At 36.4% G+C, this 18,843-nt stretch overlaps 1 protein-coding gene across 3 annotated transcripts; it reads right to left on the bottom strand.

Annotated features, from left to right (window-relative positions):
* Positions 1–211: 211 nt before the first annotated feature.
* Positions 212–9,614, bottom strand: LOC103975082 (ABC transporter C family member 3). Of its 3 annotated transcripts, none has more exons than XR_010513569.1 (14): positions 7,047–9,614; positions 6,791–6,844; positions 6,042–6,689; positions 5,800–5,964; positions 4,538–4,832; positions 4,219–4,433; positions 3,589–3,894; positions 3,403–3,466; positions 3,001–3,240; positions 2,825–2,912; positions 2,219–2,272; positions 1,725–1,772; positions 706–1,632; positions 212–476 (listed from the first exon to the last, which is right to left on the bottom strand). XR_010513569.1 is itself a non-coding variant. In XM_009389993.3 (11 exons), the coding sequence occupies exons 1-11, from the start codon at positions 9,435–9,437 to the stop codon at positions 2,248–2,250; spliced, it is 4,524 nt and encodes a 1,507-aa protein (XP_009388268.3). In that variant the 5' UTR covers positions 9,438–9,612; the 3' UTR covers positions 2,217–2,247. The 3 variants fall into 3 exon arrangements, 1 of the variants encoding a protein (XP_009388268.3); XR_010513568.1 differs by having other exon boundaries at positions 6,758–6,844; positions 7,047–9,611; XM_009389993.3 differs by lacking the exons at positions 212–476; positions 706–1,632; positions 1,725–1,772 and having other exon boundaries at positions 2,217–2,272; positions 6,758–6,844; positions 7,047–9,612.
* Positions 9,615–18,843: the final 9,229 nt, after the last annotated feature.

Genomic DNA, 18,843 nt, shown 5'->3' with positions numbered 1-18,843 from the left:
TTCACGTAATTGATGATCTTTGCACTTTTACTTGAGTTACTAGAGTGTAAGACTCTTTTAGAAGATGATAGCAACAAGTGAAGCGTCAAATTTGATCCCAACCTACTGCGATCTGAAGATATAATGCCTGTCATAGAGACCCTCAAAATGCTTCGACAGAATGAAGGCCAAAACCAAAAGGGACCCTTCAGCAGCAAATCGTCGAGCACCATTAAGGCATCGAATGAAACGATTAATGAGATAGTTACCAACATAGGAAGCCAAAGCTGATACAAGTGTGAGGAGAGCTGACAACACAATTGGCTTCCAAGCAGAGAAGATTAGTCCCTTGGCCAGTGCATACGAGGTAACTCCATCAGTAGGAATAGTACTGGTGAAAGATTCAAGGTTATGCTCGAAATCCGAGATCACATGTCGAACACTTTCACTACTAGCTAATTGGGGCACTTCTTTAAGGTCTAATGTCTTCTTGTGACCTACAAAAAGCAAAGGGCAGATTCAAGAGAAGAAAAGGATGCTAAGGATACCAACAACTTCAAATGATGAAATGGAGTCATGAGTAGCTCCTCTTCCATCACAACCATTCAAGAGAGATTCCTTAAGTGCAGGATTTCCTCCATGAATTCTTTTCCCGATGAATCCAGCATAATTAAGAACCAATCTATAGAAAGGCAGATACAAGAAGAAAGTAAGAAGAGAACCCACCGAATCTTGAGGAAGGTGGGAAAGCTATCCTCACTCGAGCTACTGAATTCAAGTAGCAACTAGCAAGCAAGCAACTATGGCAAACCATGCAACTATTGCGACTGCCAAACCCACTTCAACGGAGAAGCCCGTCGCCATTCCCATACCAAAAGTAGCTCAGGGCACACAACAAGAGATGAAGCAAGCCCAAACCCAGGGAAGTGAAGAGGGCCAATCTGTAGTGCAAGAATTTGTCGTTCGTTGCTCTCCTATTAGAGTTTTGGCGAGGTTCGCAATGGTGATAGAGCCATAAAATAGATAGGAGAAGCAAGAGACAGAGGTGACATGAAGCAGAGAAGCCATGCCTTGCAACTAGGAGCAACTCCATGTCCTTAACGTCTCATGATCCCTCTCTGAGACTCAAGAGGGAGGAAGAGGAGGTCTTCCTCTTGGGTGAAAGGAGCAGTCCACGCAAAGATGGAAAATGAATGTTCTGTTGCAATCATGCAGAAGAACAACATGAAAATGAATCTGCTCAAAAAAGTAGTAAGATGCAGGAGACGTAATCTATTAAACTTAGCAAGGCAGAAACCACGATAGCCCATTGGGAATCTGAAACAGTAGTTTACGTCAAGTACGTACCATCGTCTCAACATGCAATTATCATCGATTTTCTTCATGTCTTGAGCAAACGGGAAACGGAAGGAGAAGGTCCGACCAAAAGAACCGGAAGTCTCAATCAAACTATATATATATATATATATATATATATATATATACACACACACACACACATTACATAAGATGAGATGGATGCAACATCCTATAACTTAGCTAGAGCATTGTTCTTGTTCCAAGAAGTATATTGAAGCAGTAGTTCAATATAGGAAAGATCACAAACAGCATCACAGAGTTACTTGTTTTAATCTGGGACTTGAAATTGGGAACCTGAGAAGGCAGCCAAGAAATGCATAACCATGTCAAGATATGTGTGCCAAAACAACTATATAGAGAAGATTGACTACTGCATAAGATTATACCTGCTTTTACTACTGCTTACAGAAAACTCACAGAAGCATTTTCTTTACCTGCAGAAGAACAATCAGAGGTGTAAACCAATAATCAGTTGGACCTATTAGGTATATTCAGTACCTTGTAGCAGAGTAACATGTGGCATCAACTGAGTTGCATACATTGAAGGATTTCTTAAGTGATATCAAACAGAAGTCTACGGATGGTTAAGATAGATTGTAAGTCATGTTTTAACAAAAATATTCAAGCATTGATTCATTATAGTTCAGATGAGCATGTGTTGGTTGCACAGTAAATAATATGTGCCACTGACCTATGCACAATATGCACTGGAAAATTAAACCATTTGCTTATGTTATTCATTTTGTTCATTTGAATGTACAAGTCATTTGCTTATTTGCTTATTGAATAATAACATTATCATAAGGTGACTGGATTGTACATATCCTACAAGTGTTTTTTTCAGCTCTGATTCAAAAACCAAGTGGAGAAAGAGAAGCACCTCAATTTTCCTCCACAAGGAAGCTGGTTTCATTGTCGAGATGCATCATAGAATCTGCAAGTTATCAGCACCAAGAGAAATTACTATTCACTGAATTTGCTACAATTGTATAAAACGTTACACGGTCACTACCATATACAAAAAAGCTTTTCAAATACATTCCTTCTGATATTTATTAATTATATTTACATTCCTCCCAAACACGAGAAATGAATTTCTTTGCACCAAAGCCCTTACACTTAGCAGGCACTCTAACAGTATCAGATGTGACAATGTAAATTGATACGAAAAATAACTTTAGTTCGGGTATAGGATGGTTACATCAACAAAGTGGTAGAAAGACTGCATAAACTGGGTTGCGCGCAATCCATGTTTAACTAGAGTTAGCATAACACCAATGGACAGACTATGATCACAAGGGCATTAGCGCAATTAAATTCCTTTAAGATAGTATGTATATGACCTGATACTCCGGAAAAGCAAATACATAAATCACCAGTTTCAGATATGGTATGTATGCACAAAGCATTATCAACCTTCAGGGAATTCAGGATCAATAAGTCACCCATCTTGATGAAAAAAAACTAATAGAAATCTAAATTAGACCTTGTAGTGTATTCAGAGACGAGCTTCGCAAACAAGGATGACTTGTTTTCTAACAATTTTGTCGGACTGTCAATTTCAACAATCAGTCCTGCTCAACACAAAGTTCAGTTCAGAAAGGGTAACTGATGAGTGATCAAACTAAGAGAAAAGCCTTTCATCATTTTGAAGACACTAACCATTATCAAGTAATATGACAATATCACTGTCAATTACAGAAGTTATCCGATGAGCTATCGTTATAACTGTTGATTCCGAGAACTTCTGTCTCAGGGTTTTCTGAATTATGATATCAGTAGTAGTATCTACTGAGGCAGTTGCTTCATCCAGAACCAGTATCTTGCTTTTTCTCAAGATTACCCTGCCTAAACAGACAAGCTGGCGCTGGCCTACACTCCAATTCTCACCGTTTTCAGTTACTGCAACTCAAATTGGTCAGTATGAATAATAAATCAATTGATCATAGAAAAACACAGTGGCAAGGAACCTTTCATTTTATCAGCATATTTCTAAGTTAAAACTAACTGGGAGGACATTTTATATTAAGATTATAAATATCACCATAATTTAAAATCTGATACCTTCAGAGTCGAGCTTCAATTCCTTATTTCTAATCTCTTCTCCAAGTTGACAGCAATCCAGTGCCTAAAAGAGAAAAACATTGAAATAGAAAAGACACATTATGATTTCAAATAAACTTGGAAACAACACTAGAGGGATATGATAAATTAATACAAGTCAAATAATATGCAAGTAAACTGAAGCACCTCCCATATCTGCTCATCTGTATATTCTTCAAGTGGGTCTAGGTTGCTACGCACAGTTCCCTCAAACATAATTGGATCTTGCGGGATAATGCTTAATCTGGATCTCAGGTCATGCAGCCCAATTGTTGAAATGTCAATGCCATCGATGAATATATGACCAACAGTAGGATCAATAATACGAAATATTGTCTGTACAAGGGTGGACTTGCCACTTCCAGTTCTTCCAACAATTCCAATCTTTTTACCTCCAGGAAGAGTGCAAGTGAGACCCCTTAAAATAAAAGGCATGTCGAGGCCATAACGAACCTGTTCCAAGTTAATTAGTATTAAAAAGAAAAATATTATGGGACTTGCAGCAACTTTTAAGATGTCAATAGAGAAACATTCAATGTGAAAACCATGATGAGCTTGAAGTAGCACTTTCATGCTGAGGGAGTTGAGTTGTTCTCAAGCAGGAACTTTTGGTAACACACATCCAAGAGGCTTCATATAGTTAAACCTTAATTTAGTGATATAATCACATTTATCATCTTGGAAAGTGATAAATAGTGAAAACTAACACTTAACAGATGCACCATAAGCTGGAAAACGAACAAGGGAGCCTCAATGTCGTAGGAAGGATGTAATTACCTGCAAGTTAAGAAGGTCTATTTCCCCCTTTGATGGCCAGATATGATCAGGTCTGCTTTCATCTATGACAAGAGGTGGTTCACTAGGAATGTTTGTATACTGTAGTATTCTCTCAACAGAAATAATTCCATTTTCAAGACTGCACAGACTCCAGATGACCCATGTTTGTATCATATTCAGACTAAGCCCATATGTCACTGCAAGGCCAGCAATACCTAGGGAAGAAGACAAAGAAACAGAAAAACAATGGCTAACATGACTTCCATATTTCCAGGAAATTCCAGTAAACACAAATAATGGAACTATATAAAGAAAGTACCAGGATCGATTACACCTTCTGGCATGCTGATCAGAAATATCAGAGAGAAGGCAAATGTAAGGGATGACAACATATCGAGACGAAAACAAAGCCATTGCATAGCACCTGTACTATGGAATTGAAGTCGAGAGAGATCATTTATCAGATTATAGTTAGTGTTCACAAACTCTTTTTCCTGACCAAAGCTTCTAACTGAAATTGATCCCGACATTGATTCTGCAAAATGTTGGATTACAGGAGCTCTGCAAACCCCAATCAACCTTGATAGTTCTCGTGCAGTAGATATGTAGTATTGCTGAGGGACCAGGATTATAAGAGAACTTTAGAATTTATAGATCATGAAAATAGGAAAAGTATGAATGTAGAGTAATGCCATAATTATAGTCATGCAAGATGACAAATTCATAGAAGGTGTACATATACTAATGACTAAACAGTCAATTATGCTGTTCAATTTATCAGTCTCACCTTAAAAAAAGACTGTTATATATTACACAACACTACAGAATTATGGCATAAGGCAATGTGATCAAAGGAGAAATCACAATCCAAATTCTGCCATTATATAATGACATGTTTTTAAAATAATTACCCCTCCTTATTCTGCATTTAATGTCTCCTTGTTCTCTTGCCTGCTGATACTTCAGAAACTGGAATGGTAGATCAAACTAATAGCTTAAATTAGGAACATAGTTTCAAAAGATAAAATCGACAGTATTCACTTTGTTGATCCAACAGCTTTTTCAGTAATTTAAGCATTCTATTAAAAACATATAAAAATGATAGAAAATAACAAAAATGTGGAAAATATAATATGCATTTATCTGATTTAGCTAGGATTTATCTAAAATTGGTGAGAAAAAAATAATGTTTACAAAAATGGGATTGTAACTTTTTCATAAAGATAGTCAGATTTTAGAAGTTGCCCAATCTCAATATTGGAGAAGTATGTCTGGCCATGGTTGACAAGATCACTTGCTACAACATCAGATGACTCTGGCTACAGTACTTCCAAGTTTTAAAGAATGTCTTGCTCCCATAATTCACTGTGTTAATAGAAGAGCATTTGCTTTCCTAAGATGATCAGAAAAATAATATCTAAATTCATCTTTATGCAGGATTTAAAGAAATAAAACCGTTTGCTTCATAATTTTCATTTTTAGAAGTCAATGAGTATAGAATCTAGTGCTGATGATATAAGTTTTTCTAACATTACTCACTTCTGTATTCGAAGTAGCATTAAAAACTTGTAAAATAGATACCTGATACCAAATACAAGTTGCAACCACAGGAATAAAGATAATCAAAACTGGCCATGCGACTTGTGACATGACTAAAATAATCCCCAGAAGATTTATAATTGAGAATGAAAATGATCCAATTTGGAATGGAATGTACATATCTACTCCACGTTGATCAGTTGACGCCTGTCCCATTAAACATATTTTAGAGACAGAAGCATCAAAAGAATATTCTTAATGATTAAGAGAAAACTAATACTTACTCTATTCAAAATACGCCCAGTGGGGGTGGAATCAAAGAATGATATGGGTGCACGAAAAATGCATGCATGCATCTTATTAAATAGCATTGTTGCAGTCTTGTATCCAACAATTACAATAAGCAGCGTTCTTATTAGGATGCAAGCAGCGTTCCCAACAGCCAATGCTACATATACAGATATGAGCATTGAGCCACTTACAGGAGGTTCCAAGTCATCTGACAGAGGAGACTCCAAAGCCATCCAATAATTGCTACATATCTCAAGGACTTGAAAAAGAATTTGGGAAAATAATATTAATGGAACAAGTGCCCCTTTATATGCCATTGTAATATACCTCCAATAAATCTGAAACCCCACTTTGCCTGTCTCCCTCTCTTCTTCTTGAACTAGTTGACCCCTCAGCCTAACTTCATCTGATGGACCATTCTCTGTATCCTTCAATTCTGCTTGTTGAGGAACTGGTGCACTAGATTTTGAGGCAGAAGGACCACCTTGAATAATGTCACTTGAATTGTTGGAAGTATGTTTTATCATGTTATGTGCAGCCAAAGCATCCATATGAGAACCAACCAGTTCCATGAACTCTATTCCTGAGTTAATTATCTCATTGTACTTGCCTGCTTGAACAATCCTTCCATCTCTTATGACCTGCACAAGAGAATAATTCTGTCTGGAATACATATGTGAGATAAAGATGAAAAGGCAGCATTACTCACCAGGATAAGGTCAGCTGAAGGTAAAAACTCCACCTGGTGTGTGACATAGACCACTGTCTTTGAAGATAAAAATCCAAGCAAACATTCCTGCAGTACTGATGTCGCTATTATTTTTAAAGATCAAATATCTTCTTACAAAGCAACATGATATTAACAAAAGAAAGTTTTGTTAATATATTAACAACCATCAAGGTGTATGTATATGAAATTCTTCATAGTTTGTAAATATTCAACAAAAACACTTGACACTACAACCATATGGAAAAATAGCTACTGTTTAATCTATTACCTTAAAGAGATGAGATCCTGTGTGGGCATCAACAGCACTGAATGGATCATCAAACATATAAATGTCAGCATCATGGTATATGGCACGGGCAATTTGTACGCGTTGCTTTTGTCCTCCGCTAAGATTTATGCCTCTTTCTCCTATAACTGTCTGATCACCATTAGGCATGATCTCCAAATCCTTCTTCAAAGAACAAGCTTCTAGGACTCTGTCATATTTGACCATGTCCATTTCCTTTCCGAAAATAATATTGTCTTGAATGCTACCACTTTGAATCCAGGGTGACTGAGAGACATAAGCTGTTGTACCACATAACTTGACAGTTCCAGAAATTTTTGAGACTTCACCAAGAATGCAAGACAGCAAGCTTGATTTACCGGAACCAACAGTTCCACAAACAGCGACCCTCGTTCCTTTCAAAACTTGGAAATTTAGATCTTTCAGAGTAGGAGTTTCAGAGGAGGGATCCCACGCGAAATTACCATTGCTAACTTCGATAGCTACCTCTGAGCTACCTCGTGGGAGCTTCTCTACAACATTTGGTTGCAAATCCTCAAGGCAGAGAAAAGATGATATTCTATCGAGAGATACTTTGGTCTGAACTAACATTGAGATTGTATCTGGAATAGCAAAAATGGGATTTTGCAATGTCCTAAAAGTTGCAAGTGCTGTTAGAACCTTTCCTGTTCCCAATGGTATCCTCAAAAGCATGCAAGCTCCAAAGGCAACTACTGCAACAAAAATTGATGAACAGGAGACAAGAAAAATTGCAGCAGCTAATACATAAGCAATCTTCCACAACCAACCTATCTCATTTTTCCTTAGTTCCATTATTTTAGATAAGAACTTCATTTCCCAAGCTTGAAGCTTGAGAATTCTCATATTCCTCAAGATCTCTGTTGTAGCCTTCATTCTACGATCTTTAGACTCCATGATCTTTCCAATGTAATTCTGTTCCAGCTTGGCTATGGGAACATTAATCAACGTTACAATAAAGGTGGCCGCTAAGCCAATTAGTGAAGCAAGCCCCATTTGAGGATATAAGATTAACAAGGCCAGAATAACATGCACTGGGACCGATGACAGACGAAGCATGTAATAACTGAAAGAACTAACCCTTGAAGCATCAATAGTCATGTAATTTATGATTTCCCCACTAGATCGACATTGTCTTGAGCGACTAGAGAGAGTAAGACCCTTTTGGTAGATCACAGAAACAAGTGAGGCCCTGAGTCTCATATCAACCTGTCGTAATCTGAAACTCTCAAACCTACTACAAAAACCCTCAACAAGATTTGACAGAATGAACGCCAGAACCAGAAGGTACCCTTGATTTTCAAATTGTGGATCACCACTGAGGTATCGAACAAAGTAACCAATGAGATAGGGGCCAACAAATGAAGCCACAGTCGACAAGAGTGCACTAGAAGTTGCCAACAAAAGGTGTCCCCAGACAGAGAAGATTAATGCCTTTGCCAACATAAATGAGGTAATCATACTATTGGCATTAGCACCAGTATAAGATTCAAGTTTACTTTTGAATATTGGTAAGACAGTATGAACATCATCATCACTAGCTAATTGTGGAATATCTTTGAGGTCTAAAGTCTTTCTGCGACCAACAGAAAGCAAAGGACTGACCCAGGAGAAGGAAAGGGTACTCAGTATGCCAGCCTTTTCAAATTGTGAGATGGCAGCATGGCCATCCCCAATCACAGTGGAAGATCCATTGATATTACGACCATTCAAGAGAGGTTCCTCATGATTAGTTTTCTCCTCCAGAATCCTCTTACCAAAGAATCCGGCATAGTTAAAGGTCAATCCAGCTAGAATTGAACAGAAGTCAAACACCAACTGATGGGTCTTCTGAAATTTATGCTTCTTGAAGTAAAGAATGTCCACAACAAGGCCAGAACAGGATAACAGCAAGAAGAGACCCCACCAAACCCTAAGGAATGTTGGAAACCTATCCTCACTTGAACTGCTGAATTCAAGAAGCAAATAAGCAGTCATGGCAAACCATGCAGCTGTTCTGATAGCCAAACCAACTTCGATAGCGAGAAGTCGGTCATCATGCTGATACCAGAAGTAGCTCAAAATGCACGTTGAGAGATGAAACAAACCCAAGCTCAGGGAAGTGAAAAGGACTAATCTGTAATACAAGAATTTGCTTTTCGCAACTCCCCTGTGGAAGTCTTTGCCAGAATCACAACACCGGTGGAGCCAAAGAACAGACAGCACAAGCAAAAAGCAAAGGTGACAAGCAGCAGAGATTCCATAGAGTAGCAATACAGGTTCTAAGAATAACCCGAGAACCCCGCGCACATTAATTAAGACAGTGAGTGAGACGCTGGCAGACATACCATGGCTTTCTTCCAGGAGCAAGTCCATGTCCTCAGTTGCTCATAAACCTCTTAGGCATCAGAAGGGCTTCCCGATTCTTGCATTAGAATCTTGGAGACCTTCCCTTAAAGAGCAAGATGGTGGTGGGTGGGTGGGAGGGAGTGTTTTCTGAGGCAGAGAGGATCAGAGTAGAACCGAAGGCCCAAATTTGACTGGGTACCAGAACTGACGTATTCCGACATGGAAGACGTGATGCATGAAGCTTCATGGACAACCTGAAACAACTATAGAGAAACCACAACAACGAGTTTAATCCTTCTGATACAAGCTTTGCTGCACATTTTATATTACAGTGGATTGGGTGGCAGAGTCGACATAATTCCGACTTCGATGAAGTAATCCCGCAAACCTCATTGCAGACGTCAAATATCAATAAAGAAACGACCACAACGTATGTATCATAGTGTTTCTGTCTCCTTCACCGTTGCCCGTCACCATCGACGGTAGACGTGCCCTTCTTTTCGTGTAACTATTTCCATGCATCTTCTTGATGTTCTCAACTCTAAGTGAATAGTAGTCAATGAAAAATATCATATATGCATTACTACCTTTCCTCTGATAGCCAATGATCATCACTTTACCTCTGCGGTGCACTATTCATTCAGCTAAAAGCAGGTATTTCGGAAGACTGGCTGCAGGAATAGAGACCATTCTTTGTATCTTTTCTTCGGTGCATTATCTAAAGCATCTCTGATTCTTGGTTCCAAGGTTGGGTCTTCACGAAGCTTTTCACAATGTGGACATTATGGTCGCCAAGGACCTTTGCATAGGTTTGATTGTGACGAGGAGACCCAACTGGAAGCGTAGCTGACAACTATAACATTGCTTAGCGTTCGATGTTTCTGCTTGTTTTTTCGACTTTTTTGTTCGATCATCGAGTGTGTGTGCAATGACCTCTATAGTTGAAGTACCTATGTTGTTTCTTCCCAATAAATTAAACCTTTGAACCTCCAAGTCTTAAGAAGCTGATTGACTAATAATATACTTCATTGTGCAATGAGAGAGAACTCTTTTCCTGCCCATTTTGACCCAGCTGAAGAGGTCCCAGATGTGCTACTGAATTAGAGAGGGGTTCCTAAATATATGCTGTCTAGGAAAGTATGTCAGTCTTCTCTTTTGTGCAAGTTGTAAAATTGAAGTATAAAATTAGGAACACATGCCATCCTAATTGAAGTTTTAATGAATCATGGTTTTAGATTAACATCAGGCGGTGCGACTATAAAAGGCATCTCATGGAGTACACTAACAAAATAAATATTTTGTATCCTCAATTTATGAAAAATCAGAATGCATATGATAGTGTAGATAAATATTTGAGTTATTGGACCTATCTAATGTGTATCTTGCCAATCTACAATTAGGACTTGTCTTAGAAGATATTCCTCCAACTAAATATTATGCTAGGAATTGAAGTACATTTCAAATATCATTAATCTACAAAATTCGAAGCTGGATATGAATGGACCTTTTCAGTATGATATTTTGTCATGGGAATTTTCATGTGAAGCATTGAGATCAGATTTCATATTTTATTGGTTAACAGGTTTACAAGTGTAGATGAAAATAGGTGTACCAAAACTGATTTCCAATGAATATTATCCTGAAGAAGTGAATTTTGTCAACAAAATTGCTTTTCTTTGCATTATTAGTTTGATTGAGAAAGAGAATGAGTTCAGCTCCACATTAAGGTTGGTTATCTATGATTCCAGTGTTTATAGACAGTTATTCTGTTTGTATGTATCATTTAGACTGTGTATTGTTTAGTCTCCTGTCCTAAATAATCTTTTTCTATGTGTTGGATAAATAAAGTCCAAAATTTGAAACTTAATTCATAATTAGTTATTTTAAATAATTATCATATTTTATATAGTTCTAATCATGTTCTAAATTATTTTACCTAAGTGATCTAAGAATTTCTTATTATGAGATAGTTCCTACACCTAATTTAATTATGGGTAATATGAGATGATGAGATAATTATCATAGATTATATAAATAGGATCATAATTCATGAAGCAAAAGTATGTTTATTTAAAAATATTTTATAACTAAAAGTCCAATCTGAACTAGGCATTTCAATGATAATCCTATGTCTCAACCCTTTATTTTATAAACTTAAGAGTCTCAAGATAAAATTTCTATTTATATCTTAAAATCTTTGGGACTTAATAGATATTGAATATGCAAAATGAAGAATGACTCAAAGATAATATTCTTCATTTAACAAGTACATGAGATAATCTTTTAAGAATTATAGTAGCTACAAATACAAATCGAGCTTGGTTGATACTTCAAAATGAATTTTAAGACTCATCGAAGGTGATTATGATAAAATTTTAAATCCTTTGTCAGTTTAAATATTTATTTATTAAAGTACTAAATCGGTATAAGATTTTTTTTCTCAAGTAACTAAAATTATTAGTTAAATAAAATCTTATAATGAACCTCTTCATAATAATTTTATTATTATTGTAAAAATTTTAAGAAATTTAACCTCGAAATTTGATCATGTTGTTGTTGTAATTGATGAGTCAAAAGATTTATTTATTTTTTCATTTGATGAACTAATAGATTCTTACAAATACATAAAATAAGGTTGAATAGGTTACTTAAAAAAGTGAAGAAAAAACATTTCAAAAAGATAGTCTTCTACTTCAAAAAATAAAAAGAGATAAAAAAAATCAATAGAAAAAGAAAGTGGTAGAGAATGATTTCATGATAGAGAAAATGTAAGATAAGAGGAAGATGATACTTTTATAGGCGTGATGAATAAAAATAATCAAATTATTATCAGAAAAACTATAAAAGTGAAATTTAATGTTATTATTATAAAAAGTTTGGTAACATAAAGGTAGATTACCGGAAAAAAGGAAAGTAAGTTATGTAAATGAAAATAAAGAATATAGTAAGTTATATATGACTCATTTACAAGTTAATAATATCATAAATAAATTTAATTTTTGGATAATGGATGTTCTAATAGTATGTCAGGCATAAGATCAATATTTAGAGATCTTGATGAAACTTATAAGTTAAAAATTAGACTTGAAGATAACAAAAAAAATTCAAGTAGAAGGAAAATGAACAATTAAGGTGAAAATAAGTTAAGCGAAGATAAAACATCTTTAAAATATTTTCTTTATTCCTAGTTTATCACATAACTTGTTGAGTGTTGAACAATTAACGAGTGATGGATATTCAATATTATTTGATGATGATTCATACACTAATAAATATAAAAAAATCTAATTTATTTATAATAAATATTTATGTGACTAAAAACAAGATGTTTTTACTCAATGTTTCAAATATTGAAATGCATACTCTTATTATAACTCAAAAGAACGAGTCTAATTTGTGATATTTAAAATATGAACACATAAATATTAAGGGTTTAAGGTTATTAATGTTGGGAAATCTGAGACGACATTACATGCATAGCGGAAGAACTAAAAATAAAAATCTTAGAATTCCCATAAAAAAATAAGATTTCATTGTTATGCAAAGATTGGTGCGCAAAAACTCGCAAAACTGAAAACTATGCATAAAAGAAAGATGTGTTACCTAGGGAGATCGTATATCCCTGAAAACCTATAGATCCATGGGAGAGGATGAAGGAGGTCAACTATCCTATTTAGCGGTGATCCACATGGTAGGGGTTGTGAAGACCCATATCAAATTATTGCCCAAAACTATGTTGAATCTCAGATTTTGATGATGAAACCAATTGATAGTGTTTACGATTTGATTTGTATTTTGAGTAACGCAGGAAGCTTTGATCAAGGAGAGATAATTAAAGCATGAAGAATCATGTTGGGCCGGAGAAAAACATGTCAGAAGATTGGATATCGAGCCGGAGGATCGGTTGACGTATCGACAGATAGCTTCGGGCTAAGAAGAGCAGATATAACACCAAGGAAATTGGAGTTACAAATGTCAACTGGCTGATTGGGTAATAGGCCGCAAGAGAGGACGATGCGTTAAAGAATCGGATGAAGCGTCGATGAACCAATGACATGCCGGACAATATTTGATTAGCTTAGTAATAATTATTTAGATCGAAGTGGGTTTTAAGTGTGTAGGATTAACTACGATAGAGATCAAAGCATAAAGCAAAATGAAATCCTAGAGTCAAGAACGAGATTTCGTTGGGAGTTCGAGAGTTCGTTGGAAGTCCGGACGTTCATTGGAAGTTCTATAGGAATTGACCGAGAAGTCCATGAGCTTGCCAAAGAAGCTCGTCAGAACTCGCCAAGAAGATGATCATGAAGTCTAGGAGCTTGCCGGGAGTCCATTAGAACATTGCCGAGAGATCGTCGAAAGATCGCTGGAAGCTCACTAGAAGAAACCAAGACTTATTGGACCTAATTAGCTTAATTATGCCTTAAAATTTATAGTTAGTACATAATTGGGTTGGAATTGGGCCAACTCAATTAGGGATTAATTAGGCCCAAGTTTGGGTTGTGTTGGGCCAAGTGAAAATGCCCAAACAGTGACTCAACATGTGACACCACATGACACAGTCTTCGAGACTCTATCAGGCAGTGGTACCACCCGGTGTTAGGCTGCAGGTGGTGGTACTACCTAGTGCAGGCAGTGGTACCACCCAGACCCTGAAATCTTGGGGGTTTGAATTTTGACTCTAAGTTTTGAAACCATTTGGGGTCTATAAATACCTCAGCTATTCCTGCATGGAGTAGCAAGAAATATTGAGCAAAACTCTGTGATTCTAAAGTTGTAAACCCTATTAGAAAGTTGAGTTCTCTCCTCCTAAAACTTAGAGAGAGTTCTAAGGAAGGTGTTAGAGGGATATCTTGTAAAAGAGGGTTATAAAAGGTTGTCTCCTAAGCATGTGAAAAAGAGAAGAGGGGTGTAAAAGGATAGTTGGTCTTCGCCCATTGAAGGAAGACTATTAGTGGATGCCGGTAGCTTCGACGGAAGAGGAATTGGTGGAGTGGATATAAGTCACGACGATCGAACCACTATAAAAATCTGGTTTGCATTTCTTTTGAGTAATTTACTTTAACTGCAAACTACTTTACTTGCTTACCGCTTTCAATACGTTTACGAACACACTTTTAAGTCAAGCATATTTCCGAAACGGGTTTAATCGAACGAATATGTTTAGAAATTGATATTTTTACCACTACACTAATTCACCCCTCCCCCCCCCCCCCTCTTAGTGTCGACTCATTCCTACAGTTAGTATCAGAGCATCGTAATTTCTCATTTGGTTTAACACCTAAAAGAAATGACTCTTTTCAGCTTTCAAGAGGGTCATACACTTATTCGTTCTATCTTATTCAAAAGGACGGACTACACATATTGGAAAACTCGAATGAGAGTTTTCTTGTTTTCTTTGGATTTTAATTTATAGAATATTATCAAAAGCGGTTTTGAAAGGTCTTCTCTTCCGATGAACCAATGATTTAGAGAAAAAGATTTTTTCTTTAAATGCTAGAGTTATGAATACTCTATTTTGTGCTTTAGATAAAAATAAATTAAATATGGTTTCTACTTGCGAAACGGCTTTTGACATTGGGCACACACTCGAAATCACACGCAAAGACACTAGTAGAGTTAAAGACTCTAAAATTAATTTTTTGATGCATAATTACGAGTTGTTTCATATAAAACCAAGTGAAACTATTGTTGATATATATACCTGTTTTACGGATGTCGTCAATAGTTTAAAAGTACTTGGTAAAATTTTTTCAAATTTTGAACACTTTAATAAAGTTTTACGTTTACTTTCTAAAAATTAGGATTCTAAAGTAACGACAATACAAGAATAAAAAAACTTGAACCATTTTCCCATTAAAGAACTGATTGGGTCTTTAATGACCTATAAAATGAATTACATAAAATAAAACAAACTTGAGAATAACCTTCCAAAGAACAGGAAGGGCTTTGTATCTCGAACGAAAGAATATCACTTGAGTAATGACTTAGTGATGATGATGACGACCTTGAACTCCTCATAATAAAGCTTAAAAAAAATTTAAAATAAGAATCAAAGAATAAAAATAAACTTAAAAAGAATGCAACTATTTGCTATGAATCTAAGAAGAAGGAAGCACTTTGGGATGAATCAAGCTCATCCAAAGAAGAGGAGAAAACCAACAAAGGCGAGCTAGCAAACTACGCCTTAATAGTTTTCAACAACGAGGTAACCAAAACTCCATTACTTTATTTTAATATTACTTGATTCTTTTTCATGAGTTATTTTTAAATTAGTTTAAAAAAATTATATGTAAATTATTTAAAAAAAATTTATTGGGATCATGCTTATCTTTCTAGCTAAATTTTGAAAATGATAATGAAAATTACATGTTTTATGAAAATATAACAAAATATTAGATTTAAATCTAATGATTAATCCTATGTATGATTTTAAGAAGAAATAATTTGTATCTGAATGATTTTCGATTTTGATTATGCTTTATGTTTAATGAAGCCATGCTTAATGTCTTAATGAAAATGTTAAGAGATTTGATATCATGCTTAATGAGTTTATAGTTTGAAATTATGCATGTTATACCTTGGAAACTTAAAGCCATGTTTTGGTATCATGCCCAAAGTAATGATGCATAATGATCATGCTTAATGAGTTTATATTTCGAAATTATGCATGATAATTTTTGTGATTCATTGCTTATTGATCTTTGTCACAATGAAAGTTACTTTTTCAGTTTTAAACAAGATGAATGGTTTTCATATGAAAAACTTGAGCATATTTATATGAAGTCAATCACATAAAATGAAACTCATAAAAAAGAAAATGAATTGTCATTGGAATTAAAATGATGAATCAAATCTCTTGTTTGAAGAAGCCTTATGTTTAATGTGTTATACTTTTTTAGTCTTAGATAGTTTGTATGATAATTTTTTTTCGATCATAAACATTAATGTATATTTTTATTTGTCATAAAAAGACAAATGCATACTTATATGAAACAAACAACTTAAAATAAATCACATAAAAAGGGAATACATTTTCCATCTCTATCTTATTGATTTTTCGGTAAAAGATTAATGAATCCATGTATATTATGCTTTTGTGAATCTTTTGGACTATGAAAATGAATTTGAATGAATTTTATCAAAATCATAATTTCTCGAGAGAAAAACATGTTAGAAGATTGGATGTTGAGCCAAAAGATCGATCGACAGATAACTTCGGGCCATAGGTTCAGGCATTGGGCCAAGAAGAGCATATATTGTGCCAAGGAAATCGGAGTTATGGAGGTCAATTGGCTGATTGGGCAATAGGTCACAAGAGAGGATGATGCGCCGAAGAATCGGATGAAGCGTCGATAAACCAATGACATGCTTGATAACATTTGATTAGCTTAGTAATAATTGTCTAGATAGAAGTGAGTTTTAAGTGTGCAGGATTAACTACGATAGAGATCAAGACATAAAGCAAAATGAAATCCCAAAGTCAAGAACGAGATTTCGTTGGGAGTTCGAGAGTTCGTCGGAAGTCCGGACGTTCATTAGAAGTTCTATCTGAATTGATCGAGAAGTCTAGAAGCTTGCTAAAGAAGCTCATCGGAACTCGTCAAGAAGATCATCATGAAGTCTAGGAGCTTGCCGAGAGTCCGTTGGAACATTGCTGAGAGATAGTTGGATGTTCACCGGAAGATCGCTAGAAGCTTGTTGGAAGAAACCAAGACTTACCAGACCTAATTAGCTTAGTTATGTCTTAAAATTCATAATTAGTATATAATTGGGTTGAAATTGGGCCAACTCAATTATGGGTCAATTAGGCCCAAGTTTGAGCTATGTTGGGCCAAGTGAACGGCCCAAACAATGACCCAACAAGTGGCACCATCGTGGCATAGTCTCCAAGACTGTGTTAGACGGGGGTACCGCCAATCTGGGCGGTAGTACCACCCAGGCACAGTTTCCTAGGTGGTGGTACTGCTAGACTCGACGATGGTACCATATAGTGTCAGGCTGCAGGCGATGGTACCACCTAATGCAGGCGGTGGTACTACCCGTACCCCAAAATATCGAGGATTTAAATTTTGACTCTAAGTTTTGAAGTCATTTAAGGCATATAAATACCCCAGCTATTTCTGCATGGAGTAGCAAGAAAGATTGAGTAAAACTTTGTGATTCTAAAGTTATAAACTCTATTAGAAAGTTGAGTTCCCTCCTACTAAAGCTTAAAGAGAATTCTAAGGGAGGTGTGAGAGGGATACCTTATGAAAGAGGGTTATAAAATGTTGTCTCCTAAACCTGTGAAAAGGAGAAGATGAGTGTAAAAGGGTAGTTGGTTTTCACCCATTGAAGGAAGATCATTAGTGGATGTCGATGGCCTCGACGGAAGAGGAATTGGTGGAGTGGACGTAGGTCACGACGATCGAACCACTATAAAAAATAGTTTACATTTCTTTTGAGTAATTTAGTTTAACTGCAAACTAATTTACTTGCTTACTGCTTTCAATACGTTTACAAACACGCTTTCAAGTTAAGTATATTTCCGAAACGGGTTTAATCGAACGAATATTTGATGGTTTTATCGCTACACTAATTCAACATCCCCCCCCCTCCCCCCCTCCTCTTAGTGTCAATTTATTTCTAACAATCTCTTCCTCGCGTACACTATACAATCAAGAGGGGGCTAACCTTTCTTGTTGTAATCAGAGGTTTTTTTGGAACCATAAGAAAATTAAAAGTAGAAGGAAGTTTAAAAATTAGAGATTTAAGATTGGCTAGAAGTATGTTATGTACTAAGCTATCTTATTCCACTTCTCAATAGTGAGGAGTGTCTTTGGGTGAAAATGCCAATGGCAAAGTATGTATTCTTGTTTCCTCGAGCCTCCTCTAAGCCTAGGGGTGCCCATGGAATTGGAGCAACATATGCAAGTTACACTTTAATGTCACGGTCTTAGCTGGAATTGCCTAAGGCGTGAGGCACCCTTGCGGCCAAGACGCGAACTTAGCTTACATTGCCTAAGTCGCGCTTCACCCTTGCGATATTGCTCCGCAAAGATCAGCCCACTTGCAACCTCTCGCAGGTCCCGAAGGACCTGTAAAAGAGAAAGTTGATTAGTTCCAAAGAACGAGCGACGGACAAGTCCCGACGTCTCGCGAAAAGAGGGGAAGCTTTATAAGCAATTCAGCGAGCACCTTGCATGCACAAGAGAAAAGAGAGTGAGGGGGAAAACAAGGGCTTTAGAAGGTTGAACGAACACCTACAAGCCCATAGACAGCTGCTCACCGAGTCCCGAGTGCGACAACAAGTTCCCATCAAGGCAACGTGCGAACTTACAAAGGAGTGTTCAACGCCCGGTACTATACCGAAGCCCCATCCAGCCCTATGCCACTCGGGGGGTTCCAAGGGGCTGAGATGGCTAATATTTTGGTGAGCGGAGGCAGATTC

The sequence above is a fragment of the Musa acuminata genome, chromosome BXJ1-5 (assembly GCF_036884655.1).
Source record: "Musa acuminata AAA Group cultivar baxijiao chromosome BXJ1-5, Cavendish_Baxijiao_AAA, whole genome shotgun sequence".
Taxonomy (NCBI): domain Eukaryota; kingdom Viridiplantae; phylum Streptophyta; class Magnoliopsida; order Zingiberales; family Musaceae; genus Musa; species Musa acuminata.
This window is presented reverse-complemented; position numbering and strand designations above follow the sequence as displayed.